The sequence below is a fragment of the Vipera ursinii genome (genome assembly GCF_947247035.1).
Source record: "Vipera ursinii genome assembly, chromosome: 3".
NCBI classification, from domain to species: Eukaryota; Metazoa; Chordata; class Lepidosauria; order Squamata; family Viperidae; genus Vipera; species Vipera ursinii.
The window spans coordinates 37,001,475-37,025,702 of record NC_139516.1 but is presented as its reverse complement, the minus strand read 5'-3'; the positions used below and the strand labels follow the sequence as shown (position 1 = coordinate 37,025,702).

General features: G+C 38.6%; 1 protein-coding gene across 2 annotated transcripts in view; it reads right to left on the bottom strand.

Moving 5' to 3' along the window:
- The window catches only part of SYT6 (synaptotagmin 6), a gene marked incomplete at both ends in the record, with an annotated part of 170,423 nt that overhangs the window by 20,618 nt on the left and 125,577 nt on the right, over positions 1–24,228 (bottom strand). For both annotated transcript variants that reach the window (XM_083358851.1, XM_083358852.1), the window contains one exon: positions 5,813–5,933. In XM_083358851.1, the coding sequence (XP_083214977.1) occupies positions 5,813–5,933 (121 nt within the window). The remainder of the gene's footprint in view (positions 1–5,812; positions 5,934–24,228) is intronic.

Sequence of the window (24,228 nt, the reverse complement as noted above, 5' to 3'; positions counted from 1 at the left end):
GTTAACATTAGAGATACTATTGGTTAAGATTCGGAGCTCGGAAAAAATTAAGGGGATACAAGTTGGAGATCAGGACTATAGATTGAGAGCATTTGCAGATGATCTGGTTGTTATAGTGACCCAGCCAGAGAACTCTGTTGTGGACCTGATGGAGATAATAACACAATATGGGAAGGTTTCTGGATTTAAAGTAAATACACAGAAAACTAAAATTTTGGCTAGAAATATGACAGTTTCACAGAAGGCTCTCTTAGAAGGATTAACTGGATTTGAGATTGTTAAGAGGGTTAAATATCTGGGGGTGATTTTGTCGCCCTCTAATACAAAGCTATATAAAAATAATTATGAAAAACTATGGGGGAAAATTCAAAAAGAATTGGAGAGTTGGCAAAAATTGCAATTGTCTTTGTTGGGACGGATTGCAGCAGTGAAAATGAATATCCTGCCCAAATTTTTATTTTTGTTTCAAATGATACCGATTCTTAAGAAAGATTCTAATTTGGAGGAATGGCAGCGTGGTATCAATAAATTTGTGTGGGCAGGGAAAAAGCCACGAGTTAAACTTAAGATTATGCAGGATACTCGTGAGAGAGGTGGCCTTAAATTGCCTAATTTTAAATTATATTATGAAGCTGCTGCATTAGTAGGAATAAGCGACTGGATTAATTTGACGCAATTGAGGTTATTAAATCTTGAGGGCCATGATTTGTTGTTTGGCTGGCATGCATATTTGTTGTATGATAAGAAGGTAGATACTGTGTTTAGGATGCATATTTTAAGACAGGCATTGCTGAGAGTCTGGAAGAAGTATAGACATAAGCTAAGCAGCAAGATACCATTGTGGGCAATTCCAAAACACGCAATAGAAAATATACATGCTGGTTTCAAACATGATGTGACTACGTACAAGGAAATTTTAAGCTTGGAAAGGAATGTTTGGTGTTTGAAATCATATAGCCTCTTGCGAGAAGAGAAGGTTGTTCAAACTTGGTTTCAATATATTCAATTACAGGCCAGGTGGAAAGAAGACCAGAAAAATGGATTTACAATGACTGATGAAAATTTGATAAAGCAGATTAGAAATCAGGGACCAGCACATATTAAACGGATATATCTTGCATTGATAGAGATTGACTCGGAAACAGAGCTTGTTAAGGATTGTATGATTAAATGGGCCCAAAACATCCAGGAAGTTATTACAATGGACACGTGGGAAAAGATTTGGGTGAGGAACGTAAAATTTACTCAAGCTCAAAATCTAAGAGAAAATTTTTACAAAATGTTTTATAGATGGCATCTAGATCCTAAAAAGCTTGCAAGTATGTATCCGAATTATCAGCCTAAATGTTGGAGGTGTGGTGATGAAGATGCAACATATTTTCACATATGGTGGACATGTAAGAAGGTTAAGGCTTTTTGGATAAAAGTCTGGTGGAATATGCAGAAGATTTTTAAACAGAGGATAAAGTTTTGTCGCAACTTTTTTTGTTGGGAATAATTGCAGATGCTACAGTTGTGGACACCAAGCTGATGTTGAACTTAATTACGGCGGCAAGACTTTTGATAGGCCAATATTGGAAGAAAGAGGAACTGCCGACCATAGAAGAGTGGACTTTAAAGGTTTCCGACCTGGCAGAGATGGCGAAGATTTCGGCCTATTTGAAAGATCATTCGCAAGAACGTTATATTATGGAATGGAGAAAATGGATTGAGTTTATCCAGAACAAGTATAGGGTTAAGAAGTTTTATGTAGCATTCGAATAAGTCTTCTTTCGTTTTTTTTTCTTTTTTTATTCTAGTTTCTTATATATATTTAATATTGTTAAGGTGTGTCTTATCCTACATAAGCTAGAGAGTGATGGATTTTAGAATTTATAGTTGTTAGTATATGGTTGTTTATGATTGCCTTTTTATATATATATACCTTATATTTAGCTCTGGGAAGTCGGGGGGAGGGGGGGGTGGAGGGAGGGGAGGAGGGAGGGCGGTTGGGGGGAGGTAGGGGGGGAGCAGGGAGGGGGAAGGGGGGTTTTTTAAAGGAAAACTGTATTTTAAAAATTTTCAAAAAAAAAGAAACAATGTAAGCCAGCGGAAGTCCACAATGGCCAACAAATGCACCAAATGTACTGACTGCACCTACAGAGAAACTGTCCAAAAGTGTGCCGGTTGCAGAGGGAATCATCCGAGAGTGACCTGCAAATTCTGAACCGCAAAGTGTCGGTCCTGCGGCATGACATCGACATCCTCTCAGGGCTGGTGATTGAGTTCCCCAAACTAATGGTTTTGGGTGACTTTAATCTACCATCCCTGGGGGGATCATCTGAGTTAGCTCGGGAGTTCATGGCTTCCATGACAGCCATGGACCTGATGCAAGTTATTCAGGGTCCAACTCATGGGGGGGTCACACGCTCAATTTGATTTTTCTATCTGGACAGTGGTTAGATGATCTAGGTGGGGGTTCCCCAATTGTCACGCCCCTGTCATGGACCGATCATCATCTCCTGTGGTTGGTCTTCCGTTTTGCCACTCCCCGTCATGGGGTTGTTGAACCAATGAGATGGTTCCGCCCTAGGCGCTTAATGGACCCTGAGCGGTTCCAGGCGGCGCTTTGGTCCCCACCTGCCTCCTTTGCTCACAGCTCAGCTGATGCCCTAGTGGAAGCCTGGGAAAAGGCAGCCACGGAGGCACTCGACCGAGTTGTACCCATGTGGCCCCTGACCCGGTGCAGATCCCAATGGGCTCCATGGTTTTCCATGGAGCTCCGGGAGATGAAGCGTCGGGCCTAGAGAGCTGTTGGAGATACTGCCGATCTGAATCCGACCGGTTGCGACTAAGGTCTTTTACAAGATCTTATCTTGCGGCGATGAGGACGGCAAGGTCTAATCACTTTGCCACCCTCATCGCGTCCACAGATAATCGCCCGGCCGCCCTGTTTAGGGTGACCCGCTCCCTCCTTAATCAGGAGGTGAGGGAGGAGCCCTTGCAGGAGGTGAGGGAGGAGCCCTTGCAGGGTCGTGCCGAGGAGTTTAGTCAACATCTGATGGACAAAATCACTCGGATTCGGACAGGTTTGGACTCCGACTGGGCAGAGTCTGACGATGAGGACGAGGGCAGTCTTGTCGATATTATCTGGGAGGAGTTTGATCCTGTGACTCCTGAAGATGTGGATAGGATCATGGGGAAGCTGAGCTCCACCACATGTTTATTGGATCCGTGCCCCTCCTGGCTGGTTTATGCAGCCCGGGATGGGACACGAGGCTGGTTCCAGGCAGTGATAACTGCTTCTTTGAGTGAGGGTAGTTTTCCCGCCACCTTGAAGGAGGCGGTGGTGAGACCCCTCCTCAAGAAGCCTGCCCTGGACCCAGCTGTATTAAATAACTTTCGTCCGGTCTCCAACCTTCGCTTTCTCACGAAGGTTGTTGAGAGCGTGGTGGCGCATCAGCTTCCTTTGTTCTTGGAGGAAGCTGATTATCTGGACCCGTACCAATTGGGTTTCAGGCCCAGGTACAGCACGTAGATGGCACTGGTCGTGCTGGTGAATGATCTCTGGTGGGCTCGGGACAAGGGTTGTTCCTCTGTCCTAGTCCTGTTAGACCTCTCAGCGGCTTTTGATACCATTGACCATGGTATCTTGCTGCGGCGTCTCAGGGGGTTGGGAGTGGGAGGCACAGTTCTTCAGTGGTTCTAATGGAAGCCTAATGGAAGCCTGGCTGAACTTTTTCCTTTGCGGTTCTTTTGGCACCAGTTCTCTCAATCTCTGACCCATATGACTGAGAAGAGAAATCTGTTTGAAAATTTATGGAAACTGAACCTAATCTAAACCTATAATGGCATGTGGAAATGTCCTTGGGAAACAGAAGGAAGAGCCACAGGCTGTACAATAGGGAATTAAAAAATTATCTCAGTCCACATAAGGAGAGGATGCATGGGAAGTGATATAGAAGGGACCCTCCCCAGTTTTCAGAAAAGTAAAATGAGGCAAGGGGAGAACTTCTTTCTTTTCTTGCAAGATTCTGTTAGTGTAAGAATTGTGCTTCTTGTCTGGACTACCTTGAAAGGCTATCAGAAACTTAGACCAAATCAATCTCTTTTTCATGTTGGCCATGCACCTTAATGAGAAAGCACAGAAGTGGTGTGTGCACATATAAATTAGGCAAATTTGAGTCCTAAGGAAAATTGTTTGATTAATAGGGGTGTGTGTGTGTGTGTGTGTGTGTGTGTGTGTGTGTTTCTTAGACTTTTATGGAAAATACTTGATTTCCAATCAAATAGCACTAAGTAGCCTATTTATGCATACCACTATTTTCTGCATGTTTCTGGAAAATATTTATATTTATATTTATATATTTATATCGACCATGGTATCTTGCTGCGGCTTCTCAGGGGGTTGGGAGTGGGAGGCACTATTCTTCAGTGGTTCTCCTCCTACCTTCTGGGATGCTCGCAGTCGGTGTTGGCCTCTCGAGTTCCTCAGGGGTCGGTCCTCTTGCCTCTCTTGTTCAACATCTATATGAAGCCACTGGGTGAGATCATTCGTGGTTTGGGGGTTGGGAATCATCAATATGCTGATGATACCAAGCTCTTCATCTGTACCCCAAACCAGTGATGCCCTTGATGTGATGTCCCGTTGCCTGGAGGCGGTTCGGGTCTGGATGGGGAGGAACAGGCTTTGGCTCAACCCTGACAAGACTGAGTGGCTGTGCGTGCCGGCATCTCGGGAAATTCAGATTATTCCATCTCTAATCATGGGGGGTGAGATATTCCCCCCCCCCCGTAGATAGGGCTCGCAACTTGGGTGTCCTCCTAGACTCACAGCTCTCTTTGGAAGATCATATAGGAGCTGTGACTAGGGGGGCCTTCGCCCAGGTTCGCCTGGTGCGTCAGTTGAGGCCCTATCTGGACTGGGATGCCTTGCGCGCAGTCACTCATGCGCTCGTGACCTCTTGTTTGGACTACTGCAATGCTCTCTACATGGGGCTGCCCTTGAGGACTACTTGGAGGCTTCAGCTGGTGCAGAATGCAGCCGCGCGAGTGGTGGTGGGGGTTTCCCAATACTCCCATGTAACACCTCTACTCCGCAAGCTGCATTGGCTTCCTGTTGCCCTCCGGGTAAGATTCAAGGTGCTGGTAATGACCTATAAAGCCCTAAATGGCATGGGTCTGGATTACTTACGGGAGCACCTGCTGCTGGCATCGACTTCCCTTCGTCCAGTGCACTCCCACAGAGAGGGCCTCCTTAGGGTGCCATCGGTCAAAGAGTATCAACTGGCGGCCTCCAGGGGGAGGGCATTCTCTGTGGGTGTGCCAGACCTTTGGAACCGTTTACCGGTGGAGCTCCGGACGGCTCCCAACCTTCGCTCCTTCCGACATGACCTAAAAACATACTTATTTGAACAAGCCGGCCTGGTCTGAAGGGTTGGGGTATTTTAATATTAACTGTATTAATTTTATTGGAATTGGGCTGTATTATTTAATTGTTTTTTAACTTTTGTACATTGTATTTTACTGTATTTGCCCTGTACACTGCCCTGAGTCCTTCGGGAGAAGGGCGGTATAGAAATTAAATTATTATTATTATTATTATTATTATTATTATTATTATTATTATTATTATTATTATTATTATTATTATTATTATTATTATTATTATTATTATTATTATTATCCCAGGAATAATTTCATCAGCATCAAACAAATCAATCCATATAGTAATATATAGGAAATTCCCTTGACTCTTAAAGGAGTAATAGTGTCACAGAAACATCACAGAAATCAAATACAACTACCTTGTTCAGAGAAAGGAAACATCTACCTGAGTATCCAGTTATGTCCATTGCTTTGAGATTCCTGCATTTAATGACTGTTAGAGTGAGGCGACCTGCAGTCGGCAGGTAACAAAGGGAAAACATGATCTCTCCCAGGTCCACGCTTTCCTTTAATAAAACAGAAAACATAAAGCATTAGAAATAGTAAAATAATTTCTTCTCACTTGTGTTTTTTGCCTACACTTTCTATAGCTCCTTGGTTTTCTTTAGCTGCTATCTTCTTGAGGCAACACCAAGACTTTGCTATTTAATAACCTTTGAAAATGTTTGTTGATAAACAAAGATGCTGAGATAACTATTTATGTGCCAGAAAATACATATGTAAAGTCTGCAGCAGATCTCTGAGCAACATTCAGATCAACTTGGAAAAGTCCTTCAATGATAGACAGCTTCCCAATCCATACTCATTGGAGTCTGGTTTCATTATAGATTTTTGGAGTCATATGCAAACTTAACCATTAATTCTTCAGGTGAATCAGGAAGGCTGACCTTTGAGACCTTTGATTCCCTGTTTGTAAAATGAGATAAATTATTCTCTGCTTTATATGATTGTAAGAGTGGCAGACAAAAGAAAATCAGCTTGTATATGATATATAAATATTCAATATTCAAAAAAAGAGCCTTGGTGGAGCAGTGGGCTAATGCCTCCTTAAGTAACACCAGCTGCCTGCAATTAGTTCAGGTTCGCATCCCACCAGGCTCAAGGTTGACTCAGCCTTCCATCTTTCCGAGGTAGGTAAAATGAGGACACAGATTGTTGGGGGCAATTAAGCTGACTTTGTAATAATGCCGCTTAGGGGGTGTGTGAAAGCCCTAATAAGCAGGCATATACATAGAACGAAGGCTACTGCTAAGCTTGTAAAGCCGCCCTGAGTCTTCGGAGAAGGGCAGGATAGCCTGAAGCCACTGAAAGTAGGGAAGAGCATGATTTTAAATAAATGGGAAAACAGGAATAGGCTGCTTACTGGGAAACTAGAGAGGGCAGAATTTGATCCTCATGCCATGCACTGAGCAGGATGCAGAAGCAGAAGATCACATATAGCCCTATAAGACGCAACCCACAATGTTCAGAAGATTTACCAAATGAATAACAATATAATGAGCTGCAGAGTTAGGAAACAGAAGGTTCTGTGCTATGAGTTGCTTTCCATTCAGAGAATATTAAAATTCAGAGAAAGCAATAAAGAACTGAATATTTAGCTATGGGTTCAGCAGCACTACATATTGTATTTTTGTTCAGGAGTATGTTGCACTGCACTTAATGATGCTTATTGTGAGTCTCAGGTACATGAAGACTTAGCCTCAGAGCCTTAGGCTGAAAGGCAGGCACATGGGAATATGTTCCACTGAATTTGATGGGATTTATTGTTGAGCAAACAAACAGCAGTTGGTTGTATAGCTGTCAACGCTGCTAAAATCAGATGTTTTTACTTTGACAACAGATGGAAATACAACCATTTTCCTCTATTGCTATTAGAGTTAGTTGATACTTGGAGGGGGAATGTGGATGAGACTCCAGCTAGTCATAGCAATAATAACTCAGCCGTGGGAACCCAAGGTCATTGGGCCCAGAGTTGACAGAGTTTTGGCAGGCTGGAGAGCTGGGGAGAAAGCTGCACTTCAAGCTAATTGGGGAATGTAATTTATGACTGTTTATTGGAGGAGGGAATTTTGCTTAGTTACTTTGTATCCAGGGGAGAGGAAATTAGTTTTTGGTTTCAGCTATGTAGTGCTAATACTTTGTTTCTCGAATAAAAGATTCTTTAAGGTAAACAATGCCTCGAAGTTCTTTTGAAGAGTTTCATCTGTAAGAACCATGACAATAGCAGTTTTTACTCTTGTTATATATGAAAGCAGCACAATTCTCATATGAGTTTAGGTAAATGAAAGGAATTTAAGGAGCTCTAGTATATAGACAACAATGGAGATCCTGCTATATACCAGACAGTTCAAGTTATATGTCAACAAGGTAATTCAAAAAACTCATGAACTATAGATAACATAGACCTGAGTTAATAGGCATTCCATTTTGCCTGCTTAACTTTACTTGTTTTAGAAGAAACTCAGTGCAGTGCATGATTAGAGGGTGTACCAGGTGTATTTTGCAATCAACAATGGACAATCTCCCTTGTGCTCTACTTCTTGCTCACCTACAGTATTAACCTGTCAAGTCTCTGCTTGATCTGCCTCCAAAGCAACAAAGTCCTTTACAGACATTTTGGCCTCTTCAAATATCTTATTTTATCTCTTCATTTTCTGGTAATAGAACAGTAGAAAATGTCTGCTAAAATAAGGCTTAAACTAACCAGGGTTAATTAATGTCCTTCAGTGTCAATACTTACTAGCCAACATGACTTTTGGGAAAAACCTTTTAAAAAATACTGACAAGTTTAAAATTGCTAAATTGTGTTGTGACCTGACTTAAAAAGCATTCCATGGACATAGGTCATTTGAACTGTTTTTACTTTACTTTACTTTTACCTGTGATTTCTTGTAAAACTCTCCGTTGTGACATCTTAATTTTAAGAGGTTGTTTTTCTTTTGATCAAATAAAAATTATTTAAGATAGTTATGGTGTAACATAGAAACAATCAAAAGACCTATTATACACACATTTCTATTTTGCCACGTGTCAGCCAATGCTAGGTGCCAGACAACTGGTCCTTTGAAGATCCAGAGATAATAAACACACTAATGAGTAAGGAGAGTTCAAGCAATTGAGATACTCAAAGGCTCTGGGTACAAATTGCTGCTGAGCACTCAACCCTGTGCTGAGAGGCTCAAAATCTCACAATGTTTATAGATCAGAACCCTCTGCCAGGCACCTGGCAAGAACCTGATTCTTGACAAAACAGTTTTTTTCTTCAAACCTTTCATTACTTCATGAAACCTTTTTCTGAAGACAAGGCATTCCACTAGAGCAGGGGTAGGCAACCTCGGTTTTTTTATGGCTCATGGACTATGCTGACTCAGGAATTCTCCGGAGTTGAAGTCCATGAGTCATAAAAGAGCCGAGGTTGCCTACCCCTGCACTAGAGCTATCTATTGTATTTATATTAATCTTTAAATTTAAATCCAACTCTTAAGGGGGAAAAAATCAAGGTCTTTTGCATAACCCTAGGTGGCGCCCTGTAACCTTGCTGAGATAGGTGGCATCTCTATGGATAACTTTAAAATGAGACAGGATGGAGGCCTGTTGATTGCTGCCTGATTAAGTGTTAACTTGATAAATACATTTATATTACTACCAATATCTCATATTGATTGCTTTACAAATAAGATTTATCAAGGATCACAGAGAAATTTCATAAAGATACTTTACTTTTTTCATTTTATAATGACAGCGCCAACTCTTATCTAGCAAAGATTTCAGTTGTCCAGCATGATAAATTTGCATTTATATAAAATTTATGTACATTGCATTAAATCCTTTATTTGCAGCATATTCACATTTGGATTGCAATATGTTCCTGTGACACTGAATTAGTAAGCAAAATTTTCCCCTCTCAGTTTTAAAATATCAAATGTAGGATGTAATGGAAGTGGGGGGGACCCTGTCCTTGGAATGTGTCCTGATATATCAGTGCTACTAACTCACTAACTTGAATCTTGCTCTCAGAATTTAGTATAAATCTTGACTATATCATAGAAAAAGTATTAATTCAACTGTGAATATATAACCCTACAGTATCTCACAATATTTATAGATCACAAGCACAGCACACAAAGAATGAACTGATCAATCACAGCAGATTCTTAAGATGATCTTTTAGGAAAGGGCTGTTAGAGTTAAAGCTATAGCATCATATATCCCTGTGCCCTCCAATTCTTGATGTATGCCTGGAGCGATTAACATAGAATATTTTCACACATGAGATTAAAACCAGTTTTTAATCAGTCAGTTCATAATGCATATCTAAAATCCTGCATTGCCTAGAATGTTCCTTAGGCTTTTATTTGCTGCATCAGCAGCTATCAAATATAGTTACTTCAAAAGTAGTTTTACACAAGCTTTACATATACAAATTTCTATGTGCAGAAATCACTTCATATTTCTCTTCAGTTAGAGCCAGATGGTTATACAATATTATTGGCAGAAAGTTCTACTTCATCTAGCGGGAATGTTCTTTTCAGAGTAACTAGGTTGTGTGGACTTACTAGTTAGAACATGCTCAGATAGCTTTCATTTGCAGCATCGGATATAAGGAGATTTCTAGTATAGTCTAATGAGAAATATTTGAGCTTAATTGAGATTAATACGTTAAAATTCTGCTTTAGATGAACTGAATCCCTTCCCATTAGTAGTGGTGACAGCTGCCAGAGCAGTTCAACTCTAATCTGGGCTGCAGTCAGTTGAACATTACATATTTACTTCCAGATAAACCTTTGGAAGCCTATACAATGTGGCTGACTCATCATTTGACCTATGTTATACTACTTCATTTTCTTTTCCTAGCACGAAGCCCAGTGAGATTCAGTTCACTTAACAGTAGAAAAGAAAATGTTGCTGAGCAGTCCGTAGAGCTTTATATATTGGATGTCAGTGAAAACAAAGTTTGAACTGACTATTTTTGTCTGATCATTATGCAGAAGTGATAAAACTGCAGTATGCAACAATAGTTCAGATAAACTATTTAGCTCATCTCAGGCTTAGTGAACAAAGGCCGCGATTGAACTGAAAAGGATATTTATGCTTTACACTTTTCAAAGATTATTCCCAGTTCATCCATGATATTTTATGTCCATTAACTTCTCATACATTTCTAAAAAAGCCACCTTGATACCCTATTAGTTAATAGAACGATCATAGTTGCTTATCATTTTAAGTTATACTTTTATATTCCCTCCTTCTTACACTTCAAGAAAAAATGAAAAGTTTTGGCACAAGAATACCAAAATTATTGGATCTCAAGCTATATCACCAGCAACATGTGGTTTGATTACCTCACCAGATTTTTAGCATGTTTTAATTTTTACATTCAGTACAGACCATACATATTAGCTTCACACAATATCTGAGGTCCCTGGACTGCATCTTGGACCCAATGAACTATTAATGAGCTGTTTATCTGGAGTTTCCAGCAGCTAATTCCCATTGCCATTGATAGTAAAAAGAAAGAGAAAAGGCAGTAATGAAACACTTTTTTCCCCTCTAGACAACAGCATTATATTACTTTACATATTGCATCTTGGGTTGTCCAGAAAACAGCATGGAGTAGAAATCCATAGCAGATATTGCTGAGAACATGTATGGACATTAGTTTGCAGCCCTCGCTATTGTTCAAGAGAAGCTCTGCTTAATGATCATGGTTTTCAATGTGGAAACTGAGGTGAGATAATGATTTTTGAAGAAAATGGGTGTGATCTAGACAGATTTAATTGTGGTAAGATCATTCTGATTCAAAGGAAATTTAAGAGAATTTTACAATAAAGGTTTTTATAACCTGATCCTAAATATTCAATAGTCCAATTGCAATTAAATGTGATTACTTTTTATTTTAAGATGGCAGTTATAGAGATGCATAATGCTATCTTATTCTTTTTTTTTCTTTTCTCTTGCTTTTAAAAGAATGAGAAAGAGGCCTACCCAAAGATCAAGAAAGCTGATTTCAAAATAATTCCTAGAATCTTAATGTATCAGAAATATATAGTCTAAATGTTTCCTGCATAGTATTTCTGAATGTAGCCTGTATGTTGGTTTTCTATATTATTTAGAGCAGTCTTTCTCAAATATTTTACCCTAAAAGAAGTCCTGAAATAATTTTCCCTGAACCTTTGAAATAATGTCAGGAAACATTTGTACAAAACTTACAAAAAAATATGAAAACTTCACAATGCAATTTAATTCTAACCTACACAATCCATGTTTCACATTTATAATGGCAAAGTGGTAGAATGGTATCCGAGTTACACATTCTTAGTATGGCAAGTGTGCAGTGAGCAAAGTAAAGAAAATGTTTTTACTATACTATCTGGATCGTCAGCTTTAATTTGTACCAGCAAATTAAAGAGTTAAGTTCATTCTACCACCTTTTTTATCCTATGAAATTTGCCCTATATTGACGCTTCCTTCCAATTATTATGTGGATCTCACAACATCATAAATACCAATAAAGGAGAATATTTGTAGCTCAGGGTTGCAATGAGGGGTCCTTGGAGGCCTCTGAGCTTGGTGTTTTTTTGCAGATGTTTCATTACACAAACTAGGTAACATCATCAGTGCTAGTCTGATGATGTTCTAGTCCTGTCTGATGATGTTCTAGCATATCTAGCACTGATGATGTTACCTAATGTGGGTAATGAAAGATCTGCATGAAAAACAACCAAGCTCAGAGAGCACCAAGAACCCCTCAACATCATCAGTAGTGGTGATCAGTCGTGTCCATTGTTTGTTTATTACTACAACTTATATGTTGTTCTTTTTCCAGAGACTCTGAGAACTTTATAGTGTTGAAACAATAAGATTAAAAACAAAACTCAACAAATAATCAATTCATCATTTAGGAGTAGCATGGTCTTATTGGTCCCTAAATGCATTTATGAAGAGCCATATTTTTATGGCAACAGGTTTTCAAGCAGTTAAGGAATTACGCCAAACTGGGAAATAATTAGCTAAAAAGCTACCTCTGAATAGGGCTATTTTTTTGGCTGATTAGCTGGTTGGTTGGTTGAGTTTTTTTAAAGTGAAGAATTCAGTGCTATAGCAATTTTAAATAGGAAAGCATTTAAATTTCTGTTCTCTGGAAGGAAAGAGTCACCTAACATGTTAGGACAGCTAAGGGGAAACTATACATTGATAACATTTAAGTCAGCAGTATAAAATGTATTATTTGCCAGAAGTAGTGTGCTCACAGATTTGCAGCCTAGCATTTTTAAAAATTAATATTCTTTTAATTTTAAAAATAAATAAAAAGGAAATACTCTTATAGCCAATAGATGGTCTGCAATCCCAGTCCTAGTCCACTAGTCCAGAAAATGAACACAGATTTGAGCTGGTGTGATAGGAAGCATCCTGGGGGACTAACCATCTTTATTATTTTTCTCTACTGTAAACCTGCCTCCATTTTTAAGAACCATTACTTGTTCTCTGCTACAAGAGAATGCCATCATTTTCCTTTTCACTTTCTGCCTTATTAAACAAAGAAATTCTGCTGGCATGAAAGAAAAAAATGATGGTATATTTGGAATTAGTGCTACCATAGATAGATTTGGAGCTTGTGTGACCTACTCATCCCACTCTGTGTTTTATTTTTCTACCCCTACTCTGGGTCTGCAGAGAGGGGTTGTAAATCAAAACTACAGGCTGGAGTTCATTTCAGCTGTAGACGTGGAACCCAGACTTGGTTAACCCAGATAAGTTTGCTTAATTCCAAAGAGGACTGGATCAATTTGGATCTAAATCTAAACCTTTCTGAGTTGATTGGCAATTAATTAATTTTGTTGTTTGCATGACATATTTAACTATCCCAACAGTTAAACATATTGTACAAATAGAGCCAGAAAGTATTAGTAAATCCAGCAAGTAGACCTGATTTGGCAAGATTTGGCTATACAACATGGATAAAATTCTCAATTAGTTAATCCTGTATTAACAACAACAAAAGAGGACATAATCAGAATGAAAGCCCAGCAAATACATGCAATAATATCCTTGTTTTCCTTTCAATAAACCTGCCCTTTAGAGAACGGCCATAGTTCAGAAGGTAGTTTGGCAGCAAAAAGAGCTGGGGTGAGTTGTTGCCAAGCCTGTTATTTGCAACTCTAAGAAATAAATGTCTTTGGTTCACTTTCTATTTTTAGGGGGAAAAAGCAAAGAGCTACAAAGAAGACTACTGTGAATAATACTCTTCTTTAGCAGCTGCTTGGCTTCCTGGGACTTTTAAACTAGTGTTTAAAAAAAGAAACCTGGAAAATCTTTATGTTAAAGCATAACAAAAATGTACAGCCACAATAACATCATTTTTCTTTAGTCACTTGTTTAAAAATATATTTGTTCTACCTAGTTCTATTAATTGACTTGAAATTATAGGAACTGATTTGGCTTGCAATTCTGAAAAACTTAAGTGAATCTGTGCCTTGCAAAATTTCCGTGGAAAGGTGACTTTTTGAGAGGAGGGGGGTTCTGAATGAACAGAGCACTTTCTTCCAAGGGTGGCAAAAAATAATTTAAGCAGTGAAATTGAACATTCATTGTAATATGAAGAAAAGGTTAGGTTTGAAGGCACATCTGCAAAGCTGATAAAAACCTGACAGGAATTTCAAGAATCGTGACACACATTACCTTCCTTTATTAACTATTAGTTAATCAAGACACATTATGCTGTTGGAAGCCATCAAAAGTCCAGACTGCCACCAGAGCTTCAAACATCAGCACTCATATTATTTTACAAAAGGATTTGATGACAAGACTTCATTGTATAGGTAAATCAACAAGAAAAGAAATTCCATGAGAGGAGAAAATGAGCAAAGAAGGTAGGTTGAGGATAATGCATTTTTGCTTCTTCACAGTTATTTTTTAAAAAAATTCAGGAAGGAAGGAAGGAAGGAAAACTATCATTTAAACATAGTGTATGTATATAAGCTTTAAGATGCTGTTGAAATAAAGGAATTTCTATAATAAATGCTATTATCCATTTTTTAAAAAAGCATTGTTAAAGTGCCAACAGATCTAAATACCATTACACATAGTAATATTGAACATTATACTACATTCCATTGCTAAATTTTGCTCTAACCTATTCTCATATCCTAAAAGAAGATAACCTTTTCATTTCAAGCATTTGTATGCTGTTCTCTTCCCATCTATTCTAAGCTCTGAAGGCAGGAACATGTTTGAGGTCATAGAACGATCTATCCTGGCAAAAGAGATGCTTCAGATACATCGATCCCAGGCTGCATGGCTCTGTAAGTCAAAACCAGCATTTCAACTTGATTCTGAGAACACCCTGGAAATAACGTGCCTCCTTGAGCAACAACAAAGAATACATTCAATACATTTATCTCTGTTTTGTCTAGGTTGGCTTTAATGGTGAGTTCCTGCCAGGCATACTGATAAGTGCCTCCCTTACTCACCAGGAGCCAGAACAAATCACAGAACACAGTAAAACTTGAAGTGGTGGCAGCATAACTTTGCCTTGAACTGATACAAGCATATCATTTGGAAATGAGAACACTTTTAGGGAGATAGACTGGTTCTATTTAGTGCATAAATAAAAGGCAGTATCATGAATAGAAAGAAAAGAAATAATATGTTTCCAGGAAAAGGAATGAAAAAGTTTAATTTAGTCAAATGCATTTCAGTAGGTCTAATGTAATAATAAGGTTTGGTGATCAGTGCTGTAAAAGAAAGAATACACTATTTTAAAGGAGTTTTCTGACCTGCTGATATTTAAAATTGAATCTTGAGTTTGCAAATTTTAGATGAGAGAGTGAGCAAAGGTATCATTAAAGTAAAATGTTTGATCCTATATAGCCCTTCTAAGAAACTGCGAATGTGCAACATTTTTGGACTGAAAGTTTTACTTGGATTTTGAGTGATTTACCAGAGCCAAGAATCTGGTGGGAAACATACAAAAACTATATGTAATTTTATTTAAATCATATAAGCAGTATGATTGTTCCCCACATTTTTACTATACTTCCCTTTCATTATATTAAAAATTAAAATCCAATGGAAACTTTTGGAAATATTCTGCAGGCTATGACTAAGGCTTTGGAAGGTCTTGTGTTGCTTTAGGTTTTGTGTGCTTGACACTTGCATATGCATACTGCTGGGAGGCTTAATACTGAAGTAAATGAATAGTGCAGAAGAAAATACTTCAGCTTTCATGAAATAAAGTAATTCCATGGTGAGGGGGAAAGGCTGCTGACTGCCTTCATTCATCTATGGGAAGACTGAGGGCTAAAACTTTCTTGATGATACCAGTGTCATCAAGAGACTTAATGTATTTGATATTTTCTCATGCAATTTAGTTATGATTTTTATTTATTGATTGGGTCTGTATAGCTGCCTATTTCATCAAAACAACTGTCAGATAAAACCAACAGATACAAAAAAATCTACATTAGAAACAAATAGTATAAAAAACAAATATATAAACCCACAGGCAAAGAGAAATTATAGTATAATACTTCTGTAAAACCTGAAGTACTCAATGTTCCACTGTCAAATGCAATTTAACTTATGTATCAGTGTTAACCTATATCATCTTATTTAAAAGGACTGAGATGCTGATTTTTAACAATGAGTACAATTTAAATTGAATATTTTATTTTATCATGCAATCTCATGTACAGCTTAAACAGAGTGGCAGAATTTATATGTCTACAGAAAAGGTTTAGGTTTAGGTTTAGGTTTTATTTAATTTATATACCGCCCTTCTCCCTGGGGACTCAGGGCGGTTCACAGGGCATATATAATTACGATACAAAAGTTAAAATAAGATTAAACCAATGCCCAAATAAAAACAATAATACAATAATAAAAACAACTATTTTAAAAACCCATATTTCCCCCATCAGGCCAGACCAGCTAATTCGAATAAATGGGTCTTCAGGCCGCGACGGAAGGTTCGGAGGTCTGATGTCATCCGGAGCTCCACCGGCAGTTGATTCCAAAGTGCCGGAGCGCCCACAGAGAAGGCCCTCCCCCTGGGGGCCACCAGTCGACATTCTCTGACCGGAGGCACCCTGAGGAGGCCCTCTCTGTGGGAACGCACAGGGCGGAGGGGAGTTGACGCCGGCAGCAGGTGGTGTTTGCTACTTGAGATTTTATCTAAATGATCTGTCCTTGTGGGATACTCAAAATACCAATTAAATTTGAAATCAAGTGGCTAACTTACAGAATGCCAGGACACATTACTCCTATGAAATTTGGGGAATTTTTAAACCACCTCAACATCATTTTGCTGCTGCTTTCAGTGCTACTATGGCACTGCCATAGTTAGTTGCAGTCATATAATCTTCACTTTCAACAAGCCCTGAGAATTTGGGAAGGAGGGAGAGAGTCACTGACCTGCCTGCTGGGAAGGGAAGGGAAGGGAAGGGAAGGGAAGGGAAGGGAAGGGAAGGGAAGGGAGGAGAGGAGAGGGAGGAAGGAAGGAAGGAAGGGACTGCCATCTTCCTATAAAGAAAGTCAATGGGGATAACAATAGAATGTCAGAAGTTGCTCTCGCTTCTACTGATATTTTGTCTGCCCATGATCATTCTGATTTTCATTTTAGGGAGGAAAATATCTCTGAAATGATGACCTACAGTTCAAGGTTGTCTAGTATATACATATAAAACTGCTGTCAAAAGCATTATCTCTATATCAGAAATTACATCTCTACAATCCTCTTTAGGTGTGAGCTTAGCTACAGTATCAAAACCCAGGCTTTTCATATGCTTATTTATGGTTCCCTAGCTGACATTAAATTAGCATTTATCACTTCTGTTAACTCATGTGTTTATATTACAAATGAAATGTTTTATGTAAATCTGACATTTGTAGAGTAAATAGAAAAAACAGAAAGATCAGAATCTCATTCTAGTTTGTCTGTTGAACACATGTTCAATGGATACATATTTATTTCAAAAGATGTAACTATAGATTGGCCAATCTTAAAAGATAATCACAACAGTGGCTGCATAAACTTGAACCAAGGGTGTAATGTGATATCCCTGTTTCCTTCCTCTCTGCCTCTATTAATCTATTGTCTGCCTCTATTGTCTTCACTCTTCTCCTTGGATGTCAGATCATCATATAAATTCAACCTGCTGAAAAAAAATTCACTTTACCTTTTTTTCTTTTTAGTTGGCAACATCAATCTTCTCAAGTTGTGCCATCCCTGATCCTTATTTTCCCCATTTTACAATTCTATTCTAGCTAAGGATTCAGATCCTTTTTTATTATTTTCTGTATGTCTAATTCAACCTATTTTTCTTCAAAGTAACATGCCCAAGAAAATGTGCAGCACATCTACATCCATTTTGTGCCCCCTACATAAACCCTAGTCTGGAAAGGGCCTCAAATTTAAGCCATTTCAGTATTTTGGTAAGGAAGGAGTTAAGGTCTAGAATATACAGTTTTTCCTTAAATCTTAAAACTTCTCCCAAATGGATCCTAGACATATCATTTTTTGCAGCCTGACTGTTTATGTGCTGTGCAGAGGTTGATGGGGCTCTCATTGTAAGTGGTGTTAGAACATTGGGTTAATATAGTTTTAAAAATGAAAAGAATGCCTCTCTTGGAAAACACAAAAACACAAAAAATGAACACTATTCCATGACCCCACTCATATTATATTACAGCTCTTCCCTCATTTGTGCTGCACCAACCTTTGTAGTCCAAGCCATCTAGTTTACGTTTTAGGCTTATTCGTTAAATCATGGATAGATGTATAAAACAATGTTTTAGAATTATTCTAACCTTGGATGAAGAACAATATGCAAGGTTTTTTTATTTACATGTTTGAAGTTTCTATAGTTCTTCTTGTAACTTCATTTCTTTTTCTTTCATGCAATATTGTTTATTTCCTAGTTTTCCTCAATTTTATAATTGGCTTGAACTTGCTACTCCATTCTCTTTATTTTTTTTCTTTTAGACACCTACTATCAATTAAGTATTAAGTGATCCATAATGCTAAAGTCAGGAATATTCAAAATTATATTAATATAAGGTCCTGGAGGATATTGTAAGCTGCTAAAAATTCCTTGATTGCTGTGGATGACAAAGTAAATGAATAAATTTCAACCTTATCAGCCTCTCATTCTGTAATGAATTTGACTAATCCTGATTAGCTTTCCAGTATTAGCTTCCTTTCCATGTTCTCAGGGTATGTTGAAAGTGAAGATCATATGACTGCAACTGCAGCTTTCATTTTAAAGAACATATATTCTATTTCGGATAGCTACTCCATCTTTCAAATAAGTATGAACTAATAATTCTCTAGATCCTGTGGCACTAGCCTTATGTGGTTGCAAAAATCCAGATAAGTAGAAAGCTCATCTTTTGCTGTCATCTAGAGTTCATTCTGACTTTTTCCAGCCCAGATATTGTTACCGTGGAATAAGAACATATCACACACACACACAGAGAGAGAGAGACAGAGAGACACACAGAGAGAAAAATTGATTCTGCTGCAAATTTAACATAAATCAGAACTGTGATCTTCACTTAATTTAATATGCGAAAAATGATTTGTAGTGAATTGCCTTAGCACTGAAGCTGGCCAAAAATTTCCCAATAAAACTTCACAAAGAGTTGTTTTATATTGCTCTAGGAATAGACACTGTTTACTGGAAAATAATTGACTGTGATAAATTGATTGTGCCGCAATGAATTAGATAGTAAAACCATCATGTTACAATTTTGTTCTCAAATGTGCATGACAAAATGCTGCTTGCCTCTCCCCCCTCTCTTTATTTTGTGTTAAGTTAGCCTCATCTGTTCAGTCTGAGAGGGGTACTTCTAAAGCAAAAACTGAAGTCCTCTATTACAGAACCAGTGGAAAGTTTTGACAGCCAAGAATAAACCTCCCTAACATTGATTGCCTGCTATACCCAACCATGCCCCTTACCGCTTGTCAGTATTTCTAAAAAAATGGGCTTATATGAGATTTCTCTTTGCCTTCCTCAAAATCATGGTATGACCCACTTAAATAATTTTGTGCTGCTAGAGGATCTATCTCCATATGAATGTATGAGTATGTTATGAATATTGTATGAACATGACTAATATGTCATTATTTGCAAAAAGCATAGTTTAAATAAGTAAGACACAGTATCTTTACAGATGCTGGAAAGAAACAGTTCATATCATCATCATCAGACTTGGATGCCAGCCAATCTGGCCAAGTGAGGTGACAGAAGTACCAACATGCAAAATTAGATATGATCAGTTTCAGCTTATGAGTCCAGAGGAAGTGAATCCTATAAACTGGTTACCTATGTATTGCATCATTTTTTTCTCCTGACTGGTTAAAATAGAGTATGAGAGTGTAGGTCAATACATCCCTAAGAATGGGGCATTTACACTCAGCCTTGGAAAAATTGGTGGTACATCACCAATTGGTACCTCAAGAAACTATCGTTTGATCCAATATTTAAACAATATTCTCCTGGATTTTCTGGATTTGTCAGAAGCCTTTAATACCATTAACCACGTTTTCCTTTGGGGATATGTTATGAGGGTTGGGAATATGACATTGTGTTATAGTGTTTTTTTTCCCTTCCTGAGCACCAAGTACCAATCAGTGGTAGTAGAGAGGTCAAGCTCTCAAATGTGCTGAGTTGCCACAGGGCTTGTCCTTTCCCCTACTATTCAACATCTATAGGAAGCTACTCAGTGAAGTAATTCATTGATACCAAGTGAGGTATCAACAATGAGCTGATGTTCTTCATCTCTGTCCTGGGATGGTAAAAGTCTTGACCAGATGCTTGGAGATTGCTAGGATCTGAAGAGGAAAAGAGTCATGGATTGAACCATGGCAAGATGTAGTGGTTGCAGATACAAAAGTCTTGTGAATCCAAATGTTCCATCTATATCTTGGGTTGAGTTACACTCCTCTATCTGGAGCTGGTTCACAATCTCCTTCTTAGATACCAGGTGGAGGCCAAGCAGGAGAGTCTTTGCATAACTACATCTAGTGTGCCAGTTGCTTTGTTTTCTGGATCAGGAAGCACTGCACACAGTAATAGATGGACTATCACAAGGCTGTCCTTGAAGACAGTTCATTGTCACATCCTTCAGCTTTCCAAGTAGTTATGTAGGAGAATCTAAATCAGGCAAAGCAATACCTCTGCTTCAAGAGCTGCAATGTCTGCCAGCCAATTACCAGATTACAATTTAAGATGCTGATTATCAGCAAAACCCTACAGGGTTGACAGCCTGGATATTTTCATGACCACCTTCTTAGACGTGGATCTGCCCATTCAGTGAAATCAGGAAAAGCTTGTTAAATTAACTGTTCCTGAGGCAATTCTAACTGATCCTTCTTAATGGAAAGAACACGTTGCCCTTGCACAAATGGACAGTTTCTGCAGAGCTGATAAAACAACTCTTTTTGACACAGCATCTGGGAGAGGTAAGATCTGACTTGCTCTTCATAGAGGGTGCTGTTATTACAATTCTGTGGTATTCTTAATCCCTTTTCTAAGGATTAAAGCTGCCTACAGGAATGGAGTAGCATCAGGTACTGCTACGTACGTAATACATTAATAAATTTAAAGCTCAATCTGAATTCAAAATTCAGGTGCAAGTAATTTTCTTACCACCTAAAGTTTTCTACTGAATTGAAACTGGTATACAGCTTTGGAATTTGACATCATTAATCACAATTTGCTAACAAACTTTGCCTAAATTCTACCACATATAGGATTATTCCTTCTCTATATATAAAGTACAAATATTCCATTACACATGTAAAAAGATTCCCATGTTGTTATTTTATTCTCAGTCATTCTGTTTTCTTTTATGCAGAACTTCTCACTTCCAAGAAAAAATCTAAAATGAAATCCTAAATGAAAACGATTATGAAATTCTATGCTGCCTATCCATGCAATTAAAAATTGCATCTTCCTTTGCTAAGTACATGTCATATCCACTTTGATGTCAATGACAGAGTACACATGGAAGATAACATCTGACATGAAAAGAGGGCATTATGTAGTTAATGTCGACCTTATTTCCATGATATTTTTAATTGGATCATGGGGAAGCATTAACATGTTGTGCATAGAGAAAACCCAGGTTAATTGGACCATTTAATTACCCCTAAAGTGATTAAATTTAGCCCCAGCTTAAACAAAGTCCATGTTGTCTGAGCAGCTAACTGGAGGGTTTGCTTATTTGTGTATAACAAGTATTTGAATACTGCTTACTCTAAGGATTCTAAATGACTTACACAAAGGTGGGATCAACACGATTTCAGGAAGCTGCCTGTTCCAAAGCAAGGGGTCTACCTTTGAGAAAATATTCTCCCTGATCACTTGTACATTTTGTATTTATTTTATATATTAAATCTATTATGACCACTCATTCCAAAAGACACTGGGTGTCCTACAATATACAATTAAGACAGTTAAAAAGCATGGACATCTGGAAGATCCAGACCCTGCTAGTCCATGTTGGATGGGTGTATTCTATGTCAACTCAATTCAGACTTGATTTCACTTTTGACAGTGCTGATAACTAATAAACATGTTCTTTAAGGAATTTTCAAACCTCAGAGTTCTGCTTTATTTGTCTCTGTCTGTTGGAACCATGACATTCTACTTGGAGAAGAAGATCCCAAAGTAAATAACCCTCCCCATGTACAGCAAAGCCCACATCCTAGAGAGGCCCAGCTTTTGCTTCATAACCACAGCCATTTCTGTTTTTACTCTCTACAACAGGGGTGTCAAACTCGCAATGTCATGTGACATGTCACGACGTATCCCAACTTTTTCTCCATTGCCGGCAATGGGGTGGTTTCGGCATGATGCATCTGGCTCGTGTGCCGGCAGTTTGACACCCCTGCTCTACAACTACAGAAAGCATGAAAAAGTGACAAAAATGGTTAAGGGTGGATATGGGCCCTTGACTTGTCTGTATTCACATCAGTGTGGATTCCTGCCTTGCTTCTGTTCTTTCTATTCCCTCTAATCAAACATGCAAGCATGCAATTCTACAGGAAGCAGAGAGAAAAATGCTTCTTTCCCTGCCTTCTTTGTAGCAGCCAGAAGACTAGAATCTCAGCCATTGGATGACTAGTTGGAACATGATCCATTTATTTAAGTAACAGGGGAAGAGAATTCTTGGGGATCTGTTTCATGTAAGCATCCTTTCATGGTCTTATTTTTCTTGAAACACCTTTAATGATGGAAAGTAAACACATTCTGGTTAGTGTGAAAAATGTTAGCTAATATTTATAAAACAATCAGCACATTTTAAAGCTGCTGTTGCAATATAAATGAAAAATACATGCCCTCGGGGTCAGATATTAATGTCTGTACTGTTTTCATTGCTAGAGCTGAGTTACAGAAGATGTAAAGTAATAAAGGAAAATACTCCAGTGTATATTCAACAATGAGTACAATGACGCAAATAGAATTTATCCTCAACTCTTAAAACAAAAGTATGGGATTTCCAGTAGGGCTCTAAGGCAGGCTTAAAGAGCACTCATGGGAGAACTCTTAAAAAGCAGAACTTAAGAAAGAATATTTATAAAAGACTGGTGTGGCTGCAAATTAATTATACCGGTGCTGTTTGAAATGGAAAGTTTTATAAAAGCTTGCTAGGCAAAGCAGCAATGGGAGAGCTTCCTTTGGAAATATAAGAATTGGCAGCAGGTTCACAGGTTCCCTGCAAGGGAGAGAAGCATATTTGTTGTTGTTGTTGTTGTTGTTAGCTGCGAAGTCGTGTCCGACCCATCGCGACCCTATGGACAACATTCCTCCAAGCCTTCCTGTCCTCTACCATCTTCTGGAGTCCATTTAAGCTCACGCCTACTGCTTCAGTGACTCCATCCAGCCACCTCATTCTCTGTCGTCCCCTTCTTCTATTGCCCTTGATCTTTCCCAGCATTAGGCTCTTCTCCAGTGAGTCCTTCCTTCTCATTAGGTGGCCAAAGTATTTGAGTTTTAGCTTCAGGATCTGGCCTTCTAAAGAGCAGTCAGGATTGATCTCCTCTAGGACTGACCAGTTTGATCGCCTTGCAGTCCAAGGGACTCGCAGGAGTCTTCTCCAGCACCATAGTTCAAAGGCCTCAATTCTTTGGCGCTCAGCCTTTCTTATGGTCCAACTTTCACTGCCATACATTGCAACTGGGAAGACCATAGCCTTGAGTATACGCACTTTTGTTGACAGGGTGATGTCTCTGCTTTTTAGTGTGCTGTCTAGATTTGCCATGGCTTTCCTCCCCAGGAGCAAGCGTCTTTTAATTTCTTGGCTACAGTCCCCATCTGCAGTGATCTTGGAGCCCAGGAAAATAAAATCTGTCACTACCTCCATTTCTTCCCCATCTATTTGCCAGGAATTGAGAGGGCCAGATGCCATGATCTTGGTTTTCTTAATGTTAAGTTTCAACCCAAGTTTTGCACTCTCCTTCTTCACCCGCAACAAGAGGCTCTTTAGTTCTTCTTCACTTTCTGCCATTAGAGTGGTATCATCTGCATATCTACTAAAAGGTAAAGACACCCTCTAGAAGAGCTCCACCTTTTCTTTAGGCATGAGCTTTGGCTGTGTTAGGCAGGTGCAGGTGCAACAGCCACAGCCTTAACTGAACTTGAAGCCTGCATCACAGTGTCTCTGCTTGCAACACTACAAATTGAAGAGCACTGTTAATATTTCCAAACAACCTGAAAAATACTGTTGGTATAAAATGCAGTATAAGATAACACTAATTTAACAGCCAGTGCATGAATTACCACTAGAATTTCAGTT